Source organism: Microcaecilia unicolor, chromosome 1 (assembly GCF_901765095.1).
Source record: "Microcaecilia unicolor chromosome 1, aMicUni1.1, whole genome shotgun sequence".
Taxonomy (NCBI): domain Eukaryota; kingdom Metazoa; phylum Chordata; class Amphibia; order Gymnophiona; family Siphonopidae; genus Microcaecilia; species Microcaecilia unicolor.
In genome coordinates this window covers 321,787,668-321,809,354 of record NC_044031.1, presented here as the reverse complement: position 1 = coordinate 321,809,354, position 21,687 = coordinate 321,787,668, and the positions used below count along the sequence as shown (strand labels likewise).

At 44.3% G+C, this 21,687-nt stretch overlaps 1 protein-coding gene across 3 annotated transcripts in view; it reads left to right on the top strand.

Annotated features, from left to right (window-relative positions):
• Positions 1–5,738: 5,738 nt before the first annotated feature.
• The window catches only part of SNRNP48 (small nuclear ribonucleoprotein U11/U12 subunit 48), a 51,317-nt gene continuing 35,368 nt past the window's right edge, over positions 5,739–21,687 (top strand). For all 3 annotated transcript variants that reach the window (XM_030208863.1, XM_030208856.1, XM_030208849.1), the window contains exons 1-5: positions 5,739–5,933; positions 7,471–7,581; positions 10,257–10,320; positions 14,525–14,602; positions 17,930–18,118. In XM_030208863.1, coding sequence (XP_030064723.1) covers positions 5,823–5,933; positions 7,471–7,581; positions 10,257–10,320; positions 14,525–14,602; positions 17,930–18,118 — 553 coding nt within the window. In that variant the 5' untranslated portion in view covers positions 5,739–5,822. The remainder of the gene's footprint in view (positions 5,934–7,470; positions 7,582–10,256; positions 10,321–14,524; positions 14,603–17,929; positions 18,119–21,687) is intronic.

The following is a 21,687-nucleotide window of genomic DNA, read 5'->3' as shown; positions in this document are numbered from 1 at the left end:
AATAATGAGAAGGAATGGGAAGAGAACAGGAAAAGGGGAAAGCATCAAAGTAAAAAGGTAGAAACATACACAGAGAAGGAAAAATATTAAAATATCCACTGGTTAAAGAGACAAAAGAAGGAAGAGACAGCTGAAACTGAAGAGAAAAAGAAGACACCAGCAAGAAAAACAAAAGGAACAGATGAGACCAGAGAGCAAAACAAAGATCCTGAATAATAAAACCAATTCAGAGACACCAAAGTTGGATATGTTTGATGTCTGATAACTCATCAGTGTAAAACGTCTTGGGCCTAATTCTAACTTTCAGAACCTCAACATCTATCCTATTAGGGGGGGGGGGGGGGAGCTGCAATTCTATAAAAGGGCAATTAGGCATCCTGATGGTGCCTGGTAGGAGCCTATTCTATAAAGTAGGTGACTAAGAGACTAGATGTACACCAGTAACAGGTGTGAGCACTTAACAGAGCTCATGTAACTTGAGCCTATATGTGTTAAGGAACTTAAAAAATGTACCTCTAAGATATAAAATAACATATTACTAATTTTTATGGCAGAAAGCCATCTGGGTCTCCCAGATTTGCACACCAACAATCAGGTACCTTTATTTGAGAATGTGAATTCCACTTATCTTAAGGTTCCGTTTCCAACAAACGCCTAATAGGCCCACATTTTCTACTGCGAAATGTATCTCCTTTTCTCCCTTCCCAGATGATTTGGAATCGTGTTCTATCTACCACCACATTGAAATCCCCCCCCCCCCCCCCCAATAATCTGATACCTACCAGTTTCTCATACATCTGCACGCAGCTATGGAACACACTACCGAAGGCCATAAAAATAACACAAGACCTAACTATCTTCCGAAGGCTACTGAAAACAGATCTGTTCAAGAAGGCATACTATAAACACCAAAAAATAAGACTTTACACGACAAAGACATAATTGAAATCTTATCACTTGACTGATCAACATCCTTACCACTAATGAATAAGCATAACCACTTCAATCTCTATGTCGAATATGGTCTCTCCATAGTCGATGACCTAAAGAATGATACAACCCAATTTCGTACTCAGGAACGTTCATGTATTACTATAATTTATTCTTCCTTAACATATATATGCACATTACTACTACTACTACTTAACATTTCTAGAGCGCTACTAGGGTACAAAATAAACAAAGAAGGACGGTCCCTGCTCAAATGAGCTTACAATCTAAAGAACGAAATGTCAAGTTGGGCAGTCTAGATTTCCTGGGTAGAGGTTAGGTGCCGAAGGCGACATTGAAGAGGTGGGCTTTAAGCAGAGATTTGAAGATGGGGAGGGAGGGGGCCTGACGTATGGGCTCGGGGAGTTTGTTCCACGCGTGGGGTGAGGCGAGGCAGAAAGGGCGGAGCCTGGAGTTGGCGGTGGTGGAGAAGGGTACTGAAAGGAGGGATTTGTCTTGAGAGCGGAGGTTACGGGTAGGAACGTAAGGGGAGATGAGGGTTGAGAGGTAAGGAGGGGCTGCAGATCGAGTATATTTGTAGGTTAGTAGCAGAAGCTTGAATTGAATGCGGTACCTGATCGGAAGCCAATGAAGTGACTTGAGGAGAGGGGTGATGTGAGTGTATCGGTTCAGGCGGAAGATAAGATGTGCAGCAGAGTTCTGAACGGACTGAAGGGGGGATAGGTGGCTAAGTGGGAGACCAGTGAGGAGTAGGTTGCAGTAGTCAAGGCGAGAGGTAACGAGAGAGTGGATGAGAGTTCGGGTGGTGTGCTCAGAGAGGAAAGGGCGGATTTTGCTAATGTTATAGAGGAAGAAGCGACAGGTCTTGGCTATCTGCTGGATGTGCGCAGAGAAGGAGAGGGAGGAGTCGAAGATGACACCGAGGTTGTGGGCAGATGAGACGGGGACGATGAGGGTGTTATCAACTGAGATAGAGAGTGGAGGTAGAGGAGAAGTGGGTTTGGGTGGGAAGACAAGAAGTTCGGTCTTGGCCATGTTCAGTTTCAGGTGGCGGTTGGACATCCAGGCAGCAATGTCAGATAAGCAGGCCGATACTTTGGCTTGGGTTTCCGCAGTGATGTCAGGTGTGGAGAGATAAAGCTGGGTGTCATCAGCATAAAGATGATACTGGAAGCCATGAGACGAGATCAGGGAGCCCAGGGAAGAGGTGTAGATAGAGAAAAGAAGGGGTCCAAGGACAGAACCCTGAGGGACTCCAACAGAGAGCGGGATAGGGGTGGAGGAAGAGCCATGAGAGTGTACTCTGAAGGTACGATGGGAGAGATAAGAGGAGAACCAGGAGAGGACAGAGCCCTGGAACCCAAAAGAGGACAGTGTGTCAAGAAGTAAGTTGTGATTGACAGTGTCAAAAGCGGCGGATAGGTCGAGGAGAATGAGGATGGAGTAATGACCTTTGGATTTGGCGAGGAACAGGTCATTACAGACTTTGGATAATGCCGTTTCTGTCGAGTGACGTGGGCGAAAGCCAGATTGAAGTGGATCGAGGATGGTATGAGAGGCGAGAAAATCAATGCAACGGCTGTGAACGGCGCCGTTCAAGTATTTTGGAGAGGAAGGGTAGGAGGGAGATGGGGCGGTAGTTGGAGGGACAGGTAGGGTCAAGTGAAGGTTTTTTGAGGAGAGGTGTGACAACAGCATGCTTGAAGGTGTCAGGGACAGTCGCGGTGGAGAGAGAGAGGTTGAGGATATGACAGATGGGAGGGGTGATAGTAGGAGAGATGGTGATAAGTAAGTTGGTGGGGATGGGGTCTGAGGAACAGGTGGTGCATTTCGAGGAGGAGAGAAGATGGGTGGTTTCCTCTTCGGTGATATCAGGAAAAGTGGAGAAGGAGGCCTGGGTTGATTGGTTGAGGGAGTGGGTGATAGGATGAAGAGGAGGAGAAGGTTTAGTGGTGAATTCGAGGTTGATCTTCTGGACCTTGTCGCGGAAGTAGTCAGCCAGTGATTGAGGAGAGAGTGGGGGGGGGGGTGGGAGCGGAGGGCACTTTCAGGAGGGAGTTGAGGGTGGCGAAGAGACGACGAGGGTTAGAGCTGAGGGAGTTAGTCAAGTGAGTGTAGTAGTCCTGTTTGGCGAGGAATAGGGAGGACTGGAAGGAGGATAGCATGAATTTGTAGTGAATGAAGTCAGTATGGGTGCGAGATTTCCTCCATAGGCGTTCAGCCGATCAGGAGCAGGAGCGAAGGTAACGGGTGCAAGGGTTAAGCCAGGGCTGGGGATTAGTGCGCCTTGTGGGACGGGAAACAGACGGTGCAAGGGTGTATAGGGCGCAGGAGTGGCATTGTACTTGGAAACAGCCTTGTCGACGGACTCGGAGGACGTGATGGACGGGAGGAGATCGGAGATACTAGCAGATAAGGTGGGGGGTCAACAGCCTGGAGATTCCTGGAGGTAGTGGTTAGTGTTGGGCGGGACTGAGGGGGAGGGTGATGAAGTGTGAATGTGATCAGGTGATGGTCAGAAATGGGAAGAGCAGAGACGCAGAGATTAGAGGGCGAGCAGGTAGAGGAGAGGACGAGATCAAGACAGTGACCAGATTTGTGAGTAGGGGTGGTGGAGCTCAGTTGGAGGTTGAAGGAGGAAGTTAGGGTGAGGAATTGAGAAGCATATGCAGTTAGGGTGAGGAATTGAGAAGCATATGAGTCAGATGGGTTATCAGTGTGTATGTTGAAGTCACCAAGAATGAGGGATGGGGATGAGGGCTCAAGAAAAACGGAGAGCCAGGCATCGAAATCAGTAAGGAAGGGACTTATCAGGGGGGGCGGTAGATGACTGCAACTCGGAGTGACAGCGGGTAGAATAGACGGATGGAATGGACTTCAAAGGATGAGAAGCAGTGAGACTGTGGTAGGAGGAGGGGTTGAAAACTGCAGGAGGGCGAAACTAGTAGGCCAACGCCGCCACCGCGGCTAGCTGTGTGGGGCGAATGGGAGAAAAGGTAGCCTCCGTGGCAAAGGGCTGCAACTGAGGCAGAGTCGTCGGGGGTGAGCCAGGTTTCGGTTAGGGCGAGCAGATGGAGGGAATGGGAGATGAAGAGATCATGGGTGAAGGTAAGTTTGTTGCAGATTGAGTGGGCATTCCACAGGGCACACGAGAAGGGGAAGGAGGAAGGGGGGAGGAGGGGAATGGAGATGAGATTGGAGATATCGCGGGAACGTTTGCATAGACGAGACGAGGACGAGGACATGTGTGGTGGACCTGGGTTGGGATTGATGTCTCCCGTGGATAGCAGGAGAAGGAGCAAGAGAGAGCGGAGAAGGGTAGGGGAGGTAGGGCGGCGAAGGCAGGATGCGCAGAGGAGGAATGCACATGATACATATCTATACCATGATCTGTTCACGTGTTATGTTACATGTATGTTACCATGTATGTATGCAACTTAACACATTACCATTTGTAATTCTGTTACCCAGAAATGGCAACCGCCATTATGGCAAATGTAAGCCACATTGAGCCTGCAAATTGTTGGGAAAATGTGGGATACAAATGCTATAAATAAATAAATAATAATTAAAAAAAAAAAAGCTCTGAGGTTTACTTACATCGGGTGCATGGATGCTACCGAGAAGTACTGTGTAAGTGTGAAGTATGTGCTACATCACGACACTAGGCTTCCCTCCGGCCGGATCTGATACATGCCCCGCCCCCAACTCAAATAAGAAGCTTTTATGATGACTGTACTACTACTACTACTACTACTAACTAGCATTTCTAAAGCGCTACAAGGGTTACGCAGCGCTGTACAATTTAAACATAGGACAGTCCCTGCTCAAAGAGCTTACAATCTAAAAGACAAGAGAACAATCTAAAGACAAGTGTACAATCTACTACTACTACTACTACTTAACATTTCTAGAGCGCTACTAGGGTTACGCAGCGCTGTACAAATTAACGAATAAGGACGGTCCCTGCTCAGAAGAGCTTACAATGAGGACAAGTGAACAGTTAATCTGATAGGGTGGATAGATTGGGGCATTCTATATTTCTCAAGCGGTTAGGCGCCGAAGGCAGCATTGAAGAGGTGAGTTTTAAGCAGGGATTTGAAGATGGGTAGGGAGGGGGCATGGCGTATGGGTAAAGGAAGATTGTTCCAGGCATAGGGTGAGGCAAGGCAGAATGAGCGGAGCCTGGAGTTGGCAGTGGTGGAGAAGGGTACTGAGGGAAGGGCTTTGTCCTGTGAGCGGAGGTTACGGGCGGGAACATAGGGGGAGATGAGGGTGTTCCAGGTCTGGTTGTTGTGTCCACTGAATGATCTTGAGTAGAATCTTGGAAGCATGTGGGATGGGAGGGATTGTGCAACAATTTCCAGGCGGTCAGATCTCCTTTCTTCAGTATTGGTATGAAAACTGATCTTTTCCATGCAGCCATTCGCAATGTTGTCTTTCTAATTTCCTGGCAGAGCCTTGTAAGTATTGTAACAACTGAATCTGATTGCTGTAATACCACTTTAGAGGGAATGGCATCATCAGTGCCTGGTACTTTGTTCTACTACTCCACTGCACTCGCTTGGAAAAGCACTTTCCCGCCCACTCCCTTCTCGTTTCCTACGCTCCGTAAGCTAGGTGTTAGTAGACAATTTAGCCTCAAGTATCACGTCTCACATACTCCTATTCCCATCAAAAACCTCCCCTCGCGCCACCACATCTGGGGGGATAGGAGGAGGGGCGGGGCTGGCACGGTTGCCATAGGAACACATGTATACAGAGGACGGGACTAGCGGAGTGAGCTATGTGCGTCTCTATGGTTCTTTTTCTGGGGTGAGCGGCGCGTGCGCTTTAGAGTGTGCCGCTCTCCGTCTCTGTGCTCTGTCTCCATGGCTGGGCTAGGGGTGCAGGAGCTACGGGAATTCGCGGAGAAGTGTCTGCAACAGCTGCAAGGGGTTCTGGCCACCTTGAACTGGAGCCTGCCAGGGGGCGTGGGAGAGGTAAAAGCAGAGACGGGGTGGCCCAGATTAGAGTTTCTCGCGTTGTAACTGTCGGGTGGCTTCCTGTTAGTGTCCTGCCTCAGCAATGCATCCAAACGCGGATAACTTTATTGATAACACCGGCCGATATTCAAAGCGATTTAACGCTCCGGCCCGCTTAAATCGTTCCTGGTCGCAACCACCGCTGCTGAATATCGGTTCTTACCTGCCATTAAAAAATGGGCAGGTCAGGGATAGTGGGTGGGGAGCAAATAAATATTCAGGGTTGACATCCACATAGCTAAGTAGGCGAATTTTAAATTTTAAATTCGCCTGCTTAGCTATGCGGGTGCTGCTGCTGGCACCAGCTTAACGATTTAAAAGGTTTCCAGAGCCCTCCAAGCCCCCTCCCCCATCCTATGACAACTTACACACACTCACTCTGTCTCCCATCTAACTTTTTCAAAGTATGCTTTGGATCAAGAGCCAAATTGCTCTTTTATTATAACAAAACAACACACTGAAAAGTTACAGCCCTCTGTAGTGCAAATTGCATGGAATTGAATCTATTTAATACAAATTTGTACAGTTTTCTACTTTTTGTTGATTATTAGATTTTTGTTTTACACATTACATACAGGCGCTTCTGGTCCTAGTGGGTTCACAGTGTAAGGGCCCTTTTTACTAAGGTGTGCAAATGGATTTAGTGTGTGCTAACAATTAGTGCACACTAAATGCTAAGAACCTCATAGGAATAAAATAGACTGCACGGCACTTAACACATGCAAAATCTTAGTAAAAGGAGCCCTGAGGTTTTTCTGCCTGGGGCAGTAAAGGGTTAGATGACTTGCCCAGGGTTCTGGATTATGTTCATAAAGTTCACAGGACTCGCTTGTAGTTCTTTTGCTAGTCTTTATTCTAGAGCAGGAGCCTGCTAGCTCAGTGAAGGAAGTGAAGCACTCATGGTTAGCATTCTGTTGCTGTGTTGACTCAGTTTAGTGGAAACTTTCTAAACCTCTTCACAGACCTTCCAGAACTTACCCTCCTACTCCCTTCACGTTTCCTAGGCTCGCTGGTAACATAGGTCTCAAGTAGAAAGGCAATTTAGCCTCAATTATCACATCGTATAGACTCCTGCTCCCATCAAAACCACCCTCCTGTCACATCTGGGATAGGAGCACAGGAGGAGGAGTTGGGCTGGCCCGGTTGCCATAGGAATGCACAGAAGCTGGGGTGGGACTAGCGTGATTGGGCAGGTCTCCCTCTTGATTTCTGCACTCTGTGTGCTTCAACTCCGTACTCTTCTCAAATCTCAGCATGTTTCCATCACTGAAGCCATGCCAAATTAAAATTATGATTGGAGTACCTAAATCATAGAATTTTGAACACCTATAATCATGGGTTAAGAGAGCTGCAGCAGCTCCTCTTGGGTCCGGGGTAGTGTCAGATCACAAGTCTTAAGTTTTCAAGCACTTTGGTGCTTAGAATTGTCCCATCTCTACTAAAAATATTGTCTGCATTGTAGTGAGTTATTGTACCATGTGTTTGGCTGTTCCAGATCGAGAGAGCATCATGCTCATACGATGCTAATCATCAAATGCAGGAAGCAGTGTTGGGAAACCATGTAGCATCTTGCAGACTGAGGCAGCTGGGATATTCGAAGGAAGAGGTCTGACCTGTCTAATGCTGTTTCTTTTTTCTTACCAAGGCATTGGTTCTGGTAACAGACTGTGTAGGTTTCATTGCTTAGCACTCTCAGAGCATCCTGATCTAAATCTCTCGTTTAATTGCTATTTTGGTTATGCAGTCTTTGTGTAGTACAGAATGTCAGTGCTACCAAATGGCTGTCAGTCTGAGGCTGCCAAGCAGATTTTACTTGGGAAATAAATTGTAAGACTAAGGGGCTCATTTTCAAAGCACTTAAACACACAAAGTACCATGGCAACCTGTGGTACTTTGAACATAAGAATAGCCATACTGGGTCAGACCAATGATCCATGTAGCCCAGTATGCTCCAACAGTGGCCAAGCCAGGTCACAAGTAAATGGCAGAAATTCAAATAGTGGAAACATTCCATGCTACCAATCCCAGGGTAAGCAGTAGCTTCCCTATGACTGTCTCAGTAGCAGACTATGAACTTTTCCTCCAGGAACTTGTCCAAACCTTTTAAAAACCCAGACACGCTAACCTCCATTACCACATCCTCCGGCAATAAGTTCCAGACCTTAAGTATTCTTTGAGTGAAAAAATATTTCCTTCTGTTTGTTTTAAAAGTATTTCCATGTAACTTTCTTGAGTGTTCCCCTAGTCTTTGAACTTTTGGAATTAGTTTACTTCTACCCCACTCAGGATTTTGTAGACCTCAATCATATCTCCCCTCATTTGTCTCTTTTCCAAACTGAAGTGAACTGATCTCTTTAGCCTTTCCTCATATGAGAGGAGTTCCACCCCCTTTATCATTTTGGTTGCTCTTGAACCTTTTCTAAGTGCTTTGAAAATGGGCCCCAATGTTACTTATTTTTATTGAGTCTTAATTTTGCTTGAGATTGGAAGAGAGGAATTTAAAAAATGTATGTAATTCAGATGTTCATTTTCTTTTGTCACTACTTGGCAAAATTAAATATTACTTGAAATTCAGTAGCAAATAATGTCTAACACTTAAGTTGTAACTAACTGTGTGCACTGAAAGGTGACCAAGAGATGTCATATGTTCGGTTTTGCATCTGGAAGCTTTCAGGTGACACCAAAGGGAATGTCTTGTTGGACTGGAAACCAGTTAGAACAGTTCCCAAACCTGTGTTGTCGCCACAGGCAGTCGGGTTTTTTTAAGGGTAAACATAATGAGCATACCTGAGATAAATCAGCATATGCTCAGTGTTGAATGCATGCAGGCATATCTCGTCTATATTCATTGTGTTATCCTGAAAATTTGGCTGCCTGGAGACCCAACAGGACAAGCTTGAGAACTTGTGAGGTAGATGAAACACACATGGGTAAGACTGTGATTATCACTTCCATAGAAGCACCTCAGATTGAGTTAACCTTCCCCGCTCCTATTATTGCTACCATCTTTGAAAGGTGCAGGGACTAGCAGATATCTATAAAGATCTAAGCTCAGTGGGGAGCTCTGAGAGCAGCCAAGTGCCATGCATCTGAAAGAAATCTCCAGCTGGACAGTAATAATGTGCTGCTTTCTTGTAGGCAGAGTGGCATGTTAAAGTGGTACATGATGGAGGGTGAGATACTGATGTGTACTAGTGAGGAGACAGACCTTAGGGTGCTCATGTCTGCTGACCTCAAGTTATTCAAATAGTGTAATAAGGCAGCAGCCAGAGCCAAAGGGATGTTGCAGGGGTGGGGGTGCATAGCTGGTAGAGGAAGGTGCTGTAATGCCTTGTATCATTGTAGCAGAGGCCTTATATAGATAACTGTCTGGGTCTGGAAGTCATTCTTGAAGTGGAGTGGAGGCAGTCCAGAGTAGATCTACCAAATGGTGTAGGGATTGAAAATTCCTGTGAAATGAGGATTGGGCCTTTATATGTATGCCCTAGAGCAGTGCTTCTCAGCCCAATCCTTGGGGCATGACCAGCCAGTCAGGTTTTCAGGATATCTGCCATGAATATGCATGAGAGAGTTTCATGCAGTGCCTCTTTGGTATACAGATCTATCTTATACAAATTCATGATGGATATCCTGAAGACCCAACTGGCTAGGTGTGCCTGGAGAACTGGGTGAAGAAGCACTGCTACCTATATTTTACCTATAGATTCAGCAATGCTGTCTGAATAGATAGTACCACCTATAATTTGAAAATGTCTAAATTGGACAATTTAAGAGCCCCTTTTACCAAACTACAGCAAAAAGGGGCCTGCGCTGGCATCTGTGCATATTTTTGACACGCACCAAGGCCCCCTTTTACCACAGCTGGTAAAAGGTAGGTCTTTCTTATTTTTTTTAAAGAAATGGCCATGCAGCAAGTGACACACTTGCCGTGCGGCCATTGGGGAGGGGGAGGGGGAGGGGGAGGGGAGAAGCCCTTACCACCACCAATTGAGGTGGTGGTAAAGGCTCCAGCGGTAACCGGGCAGCAGGCGGTACTGCCCAATTACCGCCGGGTACACACCAGTTTTACAAAAATAAATATATTTCTGTAGCGCTGGATATGACAACGTGCTGGGGGTGAGAAGTACTGCCGGACTTGTTTGGTAGCCCGGCGGCACTTCCATTTTAGCGAGCAGTAAGCCCACATTGGGCTTACCACCGCTTTGTAAAAGGGGCCCTAAATGATATGCTGTCTGTCCCACTGTGTATTGGTGTCAATGAATTTTGTTTTTGGTGTTTCAGACTGATGTGTTGTATGACCCTAACTTTTTCTATGGGAAAACGCAACTACCCACAGCTGTTATTGGTAAGTAAGTAATCTGCTGCTGACTTACTGTTTTTAATTGCAAACGGATGGCACATGAAAGCATTTATTTCACTTCTACCCCTAGCCACTCCAAGAGCATGACACCTAAATTTATTAATCATGTATTTGACAGGTATATAATTGACATGCTTGCTTGTGCTGTTTTAGTTTCATGCTTTCGATTTGCATATGAAAGATAGGGTTTTGCCAAAGCTGGTGTATAGCAAACAGTGTTAGAAAGCTCTGGTAGGGGGAGGGATTCTAGGATAAATAGTACTGGCCAGTTAACTGATTTGTCTCTTAAAAAAAAAAAAAAACAACAAAAAAGAAACCAAGATGAGCAATAAATATAGGTAAACATGCACAACTTGAAAGCACACGTCGCCGTGCATTTTTCTTTGCGGCCCCTGCCCAATGGAATTCAATTCCATTAAGCCTTAGGACCGAACTGTCTTTCAAGTCCTTTAAGAAACTTTTGAAAGCATGGCTGTTTGACCAGATTTTTCAACAATAAATAGTAGAGACTCCTGGGCTATCATCAGTACTGGCAAGTTTTTCCTTCCTTGCTCCTTACCTTTTCTGTCAATTGATTTTATGTAGTTCTTTTCTTGAAGTTCTGTATTTTGTAAATTTTAGTTTTTGTACACTGCCCAGATCTGCTGATCAGATTGGGTGGTATAAAAAGCGTGAATAAACTATAATGTGGTTTGATGATGCCTTGTTACTATGGTACAGCAAAACTATAATGTCAGCTTTTATTAAATCAGCTAAGAATGTTTGTTGATGTTAGTCCAAGAAGAATCAGAATATTTTAGAATTTGTGGCATACGTGTTAGTACCACCCAAGATAAATTATATTCAGATGTTATTTTATGTGAGCCCTGTATACCTGCTAGGTTCTGTATTCAGTTGTTGCTGCAGCTGTCCAATAATTCAGATGGTGCCAATCTAGGTTTTGCTCTAATTTGTTTTCTGGGAGTTGGGAAGGATTTGTTTTAACCTGAGAGAGATGGTTGTGTTAAAGTTCTGCAAAGTTTTCCCACAAATGGATAATTGCCCAGGCACCAGTTGGCTGGGAAGAGGAGGTAAAAACTGATGAATTGGCATTTTCTACTACATCATATTACAATTGTAATATGCAGATTTACAAAAATAAAAATAGTTATTTTTAAAATTTTTATTTATTAACAATTTCGAAAATGATCAAGCACTTGTGCAGAAAAGTATGATTAAACATTTTAACATGTATTAAATGAAACAGAGGAAAAGTCATATGAAAATCATACTCAAATCAAAAATAAAAATAGTTAAAACTGAAAGCCATGATGAAAAAGCCCAAGATAAAGAATCAGTTGTTTGCCTCAACTCCTGTGGTAACTTATTCCACTACTGAAGGATAATGCAGGAAAAGGCCCTGGTTGCAAATGTGGTCTAACTGTACTCTAACAAACAGGTATCTGTGGGATCCTAACACTCTAATCAGAACATACGTGTGCAGGCCACCCTGTAGATAAGATTGATCAATGCCCTGCATAGCTTTAAAGGCCAATTACAGAATCTTGAATTGTGCTCCAGTGAAGGACCACTGTACTCTGTTTAATATGATCTTTAAGGGAAGCTCCTGCTAATAACACTGCAGCGTTTTGGATGAACTGCAATTGATGTAGTGTTCACTGGAAGACCAGCATTCTTGCTGAAGGAACCTCCTATCCTTCAGCTCTCCAAGTACCGGTAATGTGCGGAAGACCCAACTTTATGTATTTAACACACATTTCTATACCACTTCTCTAATCAAAAATGCATTTTAAAAACAGATATAAAAATCTGAAAGGGGTAACCAGGGGGGTACAGCAATTGTATGATAGTACCTATGTGCCCATAGTCTTTGCTAAGACCAATGCTGGGCAGTCTTCTGCAGTCTAGGTTCTGTAAATGACAAAATGACACATCAAGATCAAGGTTGGGAGTAGCCTTTGATGGCAGCGCCAGTAGTTGGGAAGTAGGACCGGTGCCAGGCAGACATCTACAGTCTCTGCCCCAAAATTGGCAGGGGGAGATAGAGATTAAGAATGCTAGTGTTTGTGCACTTTCACTCCTTCATGATTACAGTACCAGATACAGTTCTGGCCACCTTGTTGGGCAGACTGGATGGACCATGCAAGTCTTTATTTGCCAACATTTACTATATTACTATGTTCAAAATTTGATGTACTGCAATTCAAGTATATATCGAAGTGATTTATAACGTCATAATATAGTAGTAGAGTGATAGAAGATGGTGCTCATGTCATCTGCACTCAACCAAACACTTGTTAAAAAAAAAAAAAGATAAAAGAAGATCTCATCTGCGGAAGGGCTGTTGGGTAAGATTTGCCTCTTTGTGCGGATGATACAAAACTCTGTAATGGGGTAGACACCTCTGATGATGTAGATAGCATGAGGAGGAATCTAGCTAACTAGAAGAATAGTCCAGAAATTGGCAACTTAAGATTTAATGCTAAAAAATGCAGGGTCATGCACTTGGTACTGCTCCCCTGGGTTTCTATAGCCCATTTAGGAGGAGAAGTACATGCTCAAAAGAAGAGCGAGACTTGGGGTTAATCATTTCTAACAACCTTAAAATGGCCAAACAGGTTGAAAGGGTGATGGCCAAAGCCAGAAGGATGCTTTGGTGCGTAGGAAGAGGAATGGCCAGCAGGAAAAAGGAGATGATAATGCCCCATTTAGAGTACTATGTAGAGTCTTGGAGACCTTCAAAAAGATGGAGTCAGTCCAGAAAGCAGCTACTAAAATAGTCAGTGGTCTTCATCATAAAGCATACAGAGACACTCATAGACCTCAATATGTATACTTTGGAACAAATATAAGAGAGAGGAGATATGACTGAGACATTTAAATATCTCAACGGCATAAATGCACAGGAGGCAGGTCTCTTTCAACTGAAAGGGAGCTCTGGAACAAGAGGGCATAAGATGAAGTAGAAGGGGGATAGACTCAAAAGTAATCTAAGGACATACTCCTTTATGGAAGAGGTGGTGGAGACTAAGACTGTATCTGAATTCAAGAAAGCATGGGACAGGTGTGTGGGATCTCTTGGTGGGGGGGGGGGGGGGAAGACATAGTGGAAGGTATGGTGTTCTGAGTTGTGGAACCAAAGGAATGACCTCCCTAAACAGTAAACAAAAACGCCTTTAACTTTCTTCCTAAATTCCAAATAGCATTTGTACCTTTTTAACCCTCAAACTTTGGGCTTGAGAAAATCTTAGCATCCCTTAAATCAGCCACCTTTCCCATTGATCCCTTTACTGGCCAGTTTATTAAGAATCTGTCTCTGGGCTTGTCTCTCTACATTTGTAAGGAGGTGAAAAAAGCCCCACCTCCAGACAACCTTGCTAGGTTCTGAAAGCAGGCCATTGTCCGTCCATTACTTCAGAAGCTACCTTGGATATTAAACGTTTCTGTCCCATATTTAACCTCTTGTTTTGTTTCAAATACTCTTAAATAATTAGTATATGACCAGCTCTCCAACTTTTGCTAAAACTCACACCCTCCACGCAAAGCAGTTGGGCTTTTGGATAGGTCACAATACTAAGATTTCTCTGGCAGCTTTGTCCAGCAAAGTCCAGCTTCATGAAAATATTAGAAATAGATCCACAGTTATGCGTTGAGATCCAAATGCTACATTTGACTTTAGTATCTTGATCAGTGGGACTGGGCAGAGGCGGTACTGTACTTAGAGGGAAAAAAAACCCAACCCAACTATTATGCCTTCATGATGACTGTATTTCTGCCTTTCTCAGGTATGTACTCTTCTTTGTGTTGTCCCTCAGGGTTCTGCCCTCACTTCTGTCATTTTTTGTATCTTAATGGTTCCATAGACCACGCTTATCCAGTTGGAAACAGCCTATGCCTCTATACAGATGATATTTGGCTCATAGTGTATGTTTACAAGTTCCCATGCTGTATAAAACACAGCAGCCCCAATATTTATCCCTTTTTTTCATATAGAATGAATTAGGATCCAGGCAGTATGACTTTGTTGTACACTCCCCTGAATTTTGAAGTTCTGGTACTCTGCTTATGTTCCATGTATCATTTGTACAGAAACATGTGTCATCCTAAATCAAGCCCACTGTTGATTATTGTGCATGGGTGTTCTATTACATCTGTTGCTCTTCCTAAATTATTGGGGGTTTTTTTGTAGATCAGGCTCTGCAGACTCAAATAATCAGACGAGCAAGAGAGAGAGCTTCACACGAGAGAGGATCTGCATACAATGAGAGTAAGTGCAATCTATTATCCAGTGTTACAGCTGTAAAACTGCCATACTTGTGCATATTCTGTTTTAAAAGCAAAGTACTTCACACAAGAACACTTTTTAGACGTATGGTTCAGGCCCCGATTCTAACTAAACTGGATTACTGCAATATCATCTACATAGTCTGCCCCAGGAACCTATTACACAAATTACAGACCACTCAAAATACACCCATACGACTCGTCTGTGGCTTGAAAAATTTGACAGGGTTTTTCATCTTTACATCCAGTTCCACTGACTACCTGTAGAAGCCAGAATTGTTTTTAAACATTGCTGTTTTATTTTCAAAATAATCCAGAGTTTTGCCCCACCTTATTTGTTTTCTGTAATTGCAATTCTGAATTCAGGTCATGGCACAAAAAACCTCCTTAAACTGTCTTTCCCATCCTGCAAGGGATTTTGCTTCAAGAGAGTGCTCGCTAGCTTATTCCCGTATTAAACTGCCAGGATCTGGAACACCCTGCCAGAATTGGTGCTTAGCATTACCTGCTGTACTCGGTTTCGCAGGGCAATAAAATCTACACTTTTCAAGAAATTTATACTGTCATAAATTCCTCCAAATACTGCTTACCTACTCTTAGATCATTTCAAAATGTTAGGTTAAGAAACTGAACTCTAATAAATTCCTTTATACTGCTTTCCTAGTATTAGATCAGTTCAATATGTTAGGCTAAGAAGCTGAACTCTGTAATATCTGGTTAGCCTACTATGTTAGTTTTTGTTCTATGTAACACATCCCAGTAGTAACTGTTACTGTCTTCTTTTATTGTACTCTACATCGAACCTTTTGAAATGTGAGCGGAATATAAGCCCCAGGTAAAGTAAACTAACAGTTCAGGGCTCTTCAGCATAGAAAAAAATATAAAACCATGAATAGGTGAAACTGTTAACTATAGAATGGTGGAAACAACTGGAACAAGATGTCAAAATTAATATCCAGCAGACTGAAAACAATTAAGCTATGGAATCTGTTGCCAAGGGTATAGTCAAAATGACTGATGTAGTGAGATTCAAAAGACGTTTGGGGCAAGTTCCTGGAGGAAGTCCATAAAATAAAGTTATTAGCCAGGTAGATTTGGTGAAAACATTTCTTATCCCTGGAAATGAGCTATGAGAAATATTGTGACCCAGACTGGCCATTGTTGGAGACTGCATGTTGGGCTGAGTCACACCTTGGTGTGACTCAGCATGGCGTTTCTTATATTCTTAAGCATTATAGACTAGCTGTGTAGGCCAGAGAGAAAGCCAATGGAATAGGAAAGGGATGTAAGGGAATACCACCAGAAGCAAAAAGTAGGAAGAGTAGGCTCTTCTCAACTACCGGAGGAAATGTGATGATGAAAATAAAGTCTTTATTGCAAAAATAAATGACTCAACAGAGCAGCCGTGTTTTGGTGCGCAAAGCGCCTTCCTCAGGAGTCTACAAGATAGACAATTCATTGAAGCTATTTGGACAGTCCAGTGTAAAACCCTGTTAAACTTCGAATTATATTTATACCGTTTTGTGTGTACTGATTTAATAAAGACATCTTTTTTCATAATCAGCTATACATCATAAGGTTTTGAAAATTGTTTATCTTGTAGATTCCTGAGGAAGGTGCTTTGCGTGCCGAAACACAGCTGCTGTGTTGAGTCATTTTTTTGCAGTAAAGACTTTATTGTCATCATCACGTCTCCTCCAGTATTTGAGAAGTGCCTACCCTTCCTACTTTTTGCTTCTGCATCCTTTGACGTAGGAACTAGTGCACCTCCACCCTTTGAGTGGTTTATCTTCGGTATTGGGGAATACCACCAAACAGGACTCCGGAGGTAGATTGGTAAAAGCCTTTATTAGCAAACAACAGCTATAATGGACTCCACATGGTCCTGTGTTTTGGCATCAAAATACCTGCTTCAGGAGTCTGAATATCTGTTGTACTTCCCAACGTATCTCACCAAAAAGGTATAGCACAAAGCCACTGTTGACAATGGTTGTCACAAAATGGCACATACATCATCAAGAAAGGAATCCTTTCTTGCCTGTCAGGTGTAGGCCAGAGAGAAGGTCATCTGCAGGGCCTCTTGGTTTCCAACCCACTCGAGGGTCTGTTCAAGTACATCCCAGGTGTCTGAACTGATGATAAATTTACTTACCTGCTAATTTTCTTTCCTTGATTCTAACCAGTCCAGTCCAGAACTCCTTCAGTTATTGTTTGCTTTGCCTATCTACATAGCATGCTCGTCTGTAAAATAATTAGCTTCCATCATCTGTTTAAGTTCTCATAGTTTAGATTACCATTGTTTTAAGCTTCCAGTTGGGAAGAAGGTTCAGTTGGCCATGTCAATAGGAGACTGCCTCTTTCTCCGTACCCACCACACTCGGGTGATTAATTTTTGTTATTTGGTACAGGTATATTGGAGTGGTAAGTCTGAATAGAACTCTGTGTAAGGTGATGTTAGCAAAATTGTCTCCATCTGCTGGTAGGGGAGCATAAACTCAGGCATATGGACTGGTCTGGTAGGAATCAAAGAAAGTTATTGGGTAAATCTGAATAAATCTGAATTTCTCTCTATCGGGAGGCTTAGGCTACACTTACTTCATATAGACGTCTAGATACATGTAATACCCATCCTGGGAGTATAAACTAGTTCATGTTTTACTTGAATATGGGGATTTTTTTTTATTTTGAAACACAGTTTCCTCAGTCTGGCCTTTCTGAATACAAAGAACTCTATTTGAATTTTACCCACACCCTTAATCTGATTTCCCATCTAGTCCTGCCTAATGCTCTCACCTATCCACCCTTAATTGTTTGTTTGTCCTTGAGATAGTCTAAATCCCTGGTTACTTACTGCACATGTATTAATTTGCTTCTTGAAGTTATTGTAATTTGTATTATATTCTGTACATTATAATGTTTTATTCACTTTATTGTTTGTTTGTAAGCCACATTGAACGAGTCTATTTCAGGCTAATGTGGGGTATAAATGTCATGAATGAATGAATGTTTCATTGTATTGAATGCTGTTCTTCAAAGTAGTTCATTAAAAGAATTTAATTGATATAAATACTATATATATGTATAACTCTATAGAGCATTTCCTTTCCTTTTGACTTGTGTTCACCGTATATTATATTTCTCTTTTGATTTATCCATGCTTACCTTGTAAAGTGCTACATATACTGTCACTATTCCTCTAAATATACACTGCCAAGTCCACAATATCTTTTCTTTTTCTATTGTATGCAGAGTTTGCTGTGTATTAATGAGGCTTTTTTCTTGTTTGGGGTGTGTGGGGGTGGTACTGTAGGTTCTTACTCGTCTGTGCCTGTTGAAGTCCCTCAGAATCACAAGCATGCTGTGTGTGACCTCACTCCAGCTGATCGTCTTGCGATCTATGATTATGTTCTGGAGGAGACAAAGAAGCAAAGATCCAGTGCTCAGGTTACTGAAAATGACTCCGATCTTTTTGAGGATTTGGCTGCCAAAGTCAATCAAGGTTTGGGAAAAGCTTTTTAAAATCTTAGCTATGTCTCTGTGTATCAGGCTGTACTGGTCAAGGTCAAGACTGGGAAATCCTTGAGGTGCCAGGCAATAGGCATCTAAAATGCAGTGCTTTGGGTAGAAGAGCAGATTTCAGCTAGCTCCATGTTAGGGAATCTTGGTGCTGGGCTGAGATTTGCTGTGGCTAGGCATAAGCTGAAGAGCACTTCACTTCTTTTACCACAGCTTCAGCTGGACCCAGGCCAAGGAGAGACTAAAAAGAGACTGGTGGGAAAACAAGTTTACTAATCTGCACCAAGGTTTTTGCACCCAATACATATTAAATGTCAAAGCGAAGGAGCGTTATATACAAACAAGCTATTCTATAAGCTGGTGCCTGGAGATATGCATCGCTTAGCTGCATCAAAGGCGCTATTAATTGAAAGTTGGGTGCCTATGTGCGCTACACACTATTCTGTAAACAACCTTCTCAACCCTCTTCTGGAGGCACACCTAACCAGTTGGGTTTTCAGGTTTGCCACAAAGAATATGCATGAGACTGATTGATTGGCATACAGTGAATCTCCACTTTATGCAAACTTATTTCATCATACATATTCATTGAGGCAATCCTGAAAACCTGACTGGCTTAGTGTGCCCCCAGAAAAGGGTCGAGAAGCACGATCTGCATCTCTGGAGGCATAGTTGTTGCATTCTATGTTATTGGCTGTGTTGGCGTTTACAGTAGCATTCGAGAACAACCTCTATATCTAAATGCAAAATGCAGTCCTCACTCAGACCACACCTCCTACTAGAGATTTCTGTCTTAGGTGTTTAGTGTAGCAGTCATTTTGTGTTAACAGTTTACATGGCGCTGTTAGTGTGCATTCAAGAGCACATTAGACAGTATAAGTGAGTGCCTCTTTTTTGACACCCCAGTACCACGCGGTGAGAGCCTGTTCTACAGCCGCATCTGGATGCCCAGATTCTGTTATAGAATAATACTAGCATAATTCGATATTGGCTCGCCCTTACATTTGTGTCCACAATTATATCATTCTTAGACCTGATGTAACTGGCTGAGTAGGTGAGTCAGGGACACAAGTAACTTACAGTATTCTGTAAATTAGGCACATAAGTGGGAGGCCCACCCATGTGTGTATCCCTCACATTTACACACTATGGACTTGATTCTGTAAATGGCTCCTAAGTTTGGGCACCAAAGAAAGAGAACGCGTTCTGTTCTATAAACGGTGGTCTGAGTTGGGTACTGTTTATAGAAGAGCATGTAGCACCCAACTTTTGGTCTGAGGATTTAAACCAACTGAAACCTGTTGTAAATCCTTGCATGTAAATTAGGCATAGACTCCCGTTTCTATAATACTGTGCACATCTTTATAAAAACGCCTCTGACCCGCCTGTTCTCCTCCCATGACCACGTCCCCTTTTCAGTTGCACACTAAAAGATTTACATGCACATCTTTATAGAATAGCGATTAGCAAGATGCACACATGGGGTCACGTGATGCTCATTAGCTGAGCGGACGTCTCTTGGCCAAGCTCCGCTCCAGCCACCCCAAAATCATTTAATTTACCTGCAGGATCTTCCCTATGTGGGGCTAGAAGGTCCCAGTCGGTGAGACTATGTCCCGGTGCACCCTGTGACGGAGTTCAAGTCCATTCCATATCATCATGCTGATCAATCCATAGACTGGTGGGTTGTGTCCATCTACCAGCAGGTGGAGATAGAGAGCAATCCTTTTGCCTCCCTATATGTGGTCATGTGCTGCCGGTATGTTCTCTATCTCAGCAGGTGGTGGTCACACACAGCAGCAGCTCTGGCTAGGTCTCCAAGCCTAATCTTTAGGTTTTGTTGAGTACCTGGGGTTGAGGGCTCTTCTTGAGCAAGTGCAAACCTGGTGGTGCCAGGTCCCTCCTTTTCTCCCCCCTCCCGCTGGCTCCGATTAAAAAAAAAAAAAAATTTGGACGTCCTTTAAGGGCATTTATTTCAACGTTTATATCGGCGTTTATTTTAGCTGCTCACTGGGACACCAGTTTGTTACAGCTCGGAGCGAGAAGCAGGTAATTTTTACCTTTTGTAGCGGGCAGGGGGTTCCCCGATCGGTCTCCACGTGGCCTATGGCGTCGGAGGGTGAGGGCGCAAAGAATTGCTCCCCGGACCGCATGTGCACATCTAGCGGGGATGCGGGGGTTTTAAAACCTGAATCGCCCTTTTTGGGCGTCAGTTTGGAGGCCAGTCAGTGTCCCGGTTCTTCCTCCAGTGCGGCGGTTTTTCCCGCCATAAACGCCCATCCCCCGCTGCTCGCCCCCACCATTTTGGCCGGCCACTCTGCTCGGACAGCTTCTTCTTGGGCCGCCCTCGAGGTGGGAGACGTTAATGCTATGGTCGCCCTTGATTCGGGTGACGGCAAAAAAGCGGCCAAAGTTCTTCCCGCACGGATCCTTCTCGGAGTTTCGCGCCGGACGCCATTTTGGATGCGCAGCATGTTTCTCCCCCACTCTTGCGAGCGCCGGTTGAGGGTGCGTCTAGGGCCGTGGCCCAGGCTGCAGAAGTGCACAGTCTGGGGGGTTTCTCCCCTGAGTTCATTTTGTTGCTGCATCAGGCTTTCCTTATGCAAAACGCTGCCGCTGCTCCCTTGTCCGATAAAGGGGTTGAGGCCTCCGGGAGCAAACGCCCTCGGGTGGATTTCCAGGCCCTAGAGGACTCTGTCTCCTCTGATGTAGATGAGGGCAGCGTATCTGAGTTCTCCTAACGGTCCTTTGGGGATTCCTTGGAGGAGACGGATTCCCGCTCGGATGGAGCGGATGACCCCTCTGCAGCGCGGATCTTTCGCTCAGAGGATTTGCCCAACCTATTAGTGCAGGCCATGAGCATTTTGAAGATTTCCTCTCCGGAGGACATCTCTCCCTCAGCCTCTGTTGGCTCCGCCATTATGCTGGGGACGAAGCGCCCGCCTAGAACCTTCCACGTGCATGATGCCATGCGCACCTTGATTTCGGCTCAATGGGATGTCCCGGAAGCGAGCCTCAAAGTGGCTAGGGCTATGTCCCGCCTCTATCCTCTGCCTGAAGGTGAACGTGAGGCCTTTCTTTGGCTTACCGTGGATTCTTTAATCACTGCGGTGACTAAGAAAACGGCATTGCCGGTTGAAGGTGGCACGGCCCTAAAGGACGCCCAAGACAGAAGATTGGAGGCGGCTTTAAGGTCGTCCTTCGAGGCGGCTGCCTTAAGTTTACAAGCCTCAGTTTGCGGCTCCTATGTGGCCAGGGCGGATCCTTCCTTGAGGGCTGATTGGCTGGCCCTGGAATCGGGCTTGGCTTATTTGGCCGACTTGCTGTATGATGTCTTGAGAGGCTCGGCTAAAGGTATGGCTCAGACAGTCTCTGCACGGCGTTGGCTGAAGCATTGGTCTGCTGACCACGCCTCTAAGTCTCGCCTGGCTAAGTTGCCTTTTAAAGGCAAGCTGCTCTTTGGGGTCGAGCTGGACAAAATTGTGACCGATCTCGACACGTCTAAGGGCAAGAGGTTACCAGAGGTCAGGGCTCGGGCCAGTGCTGCCCGCC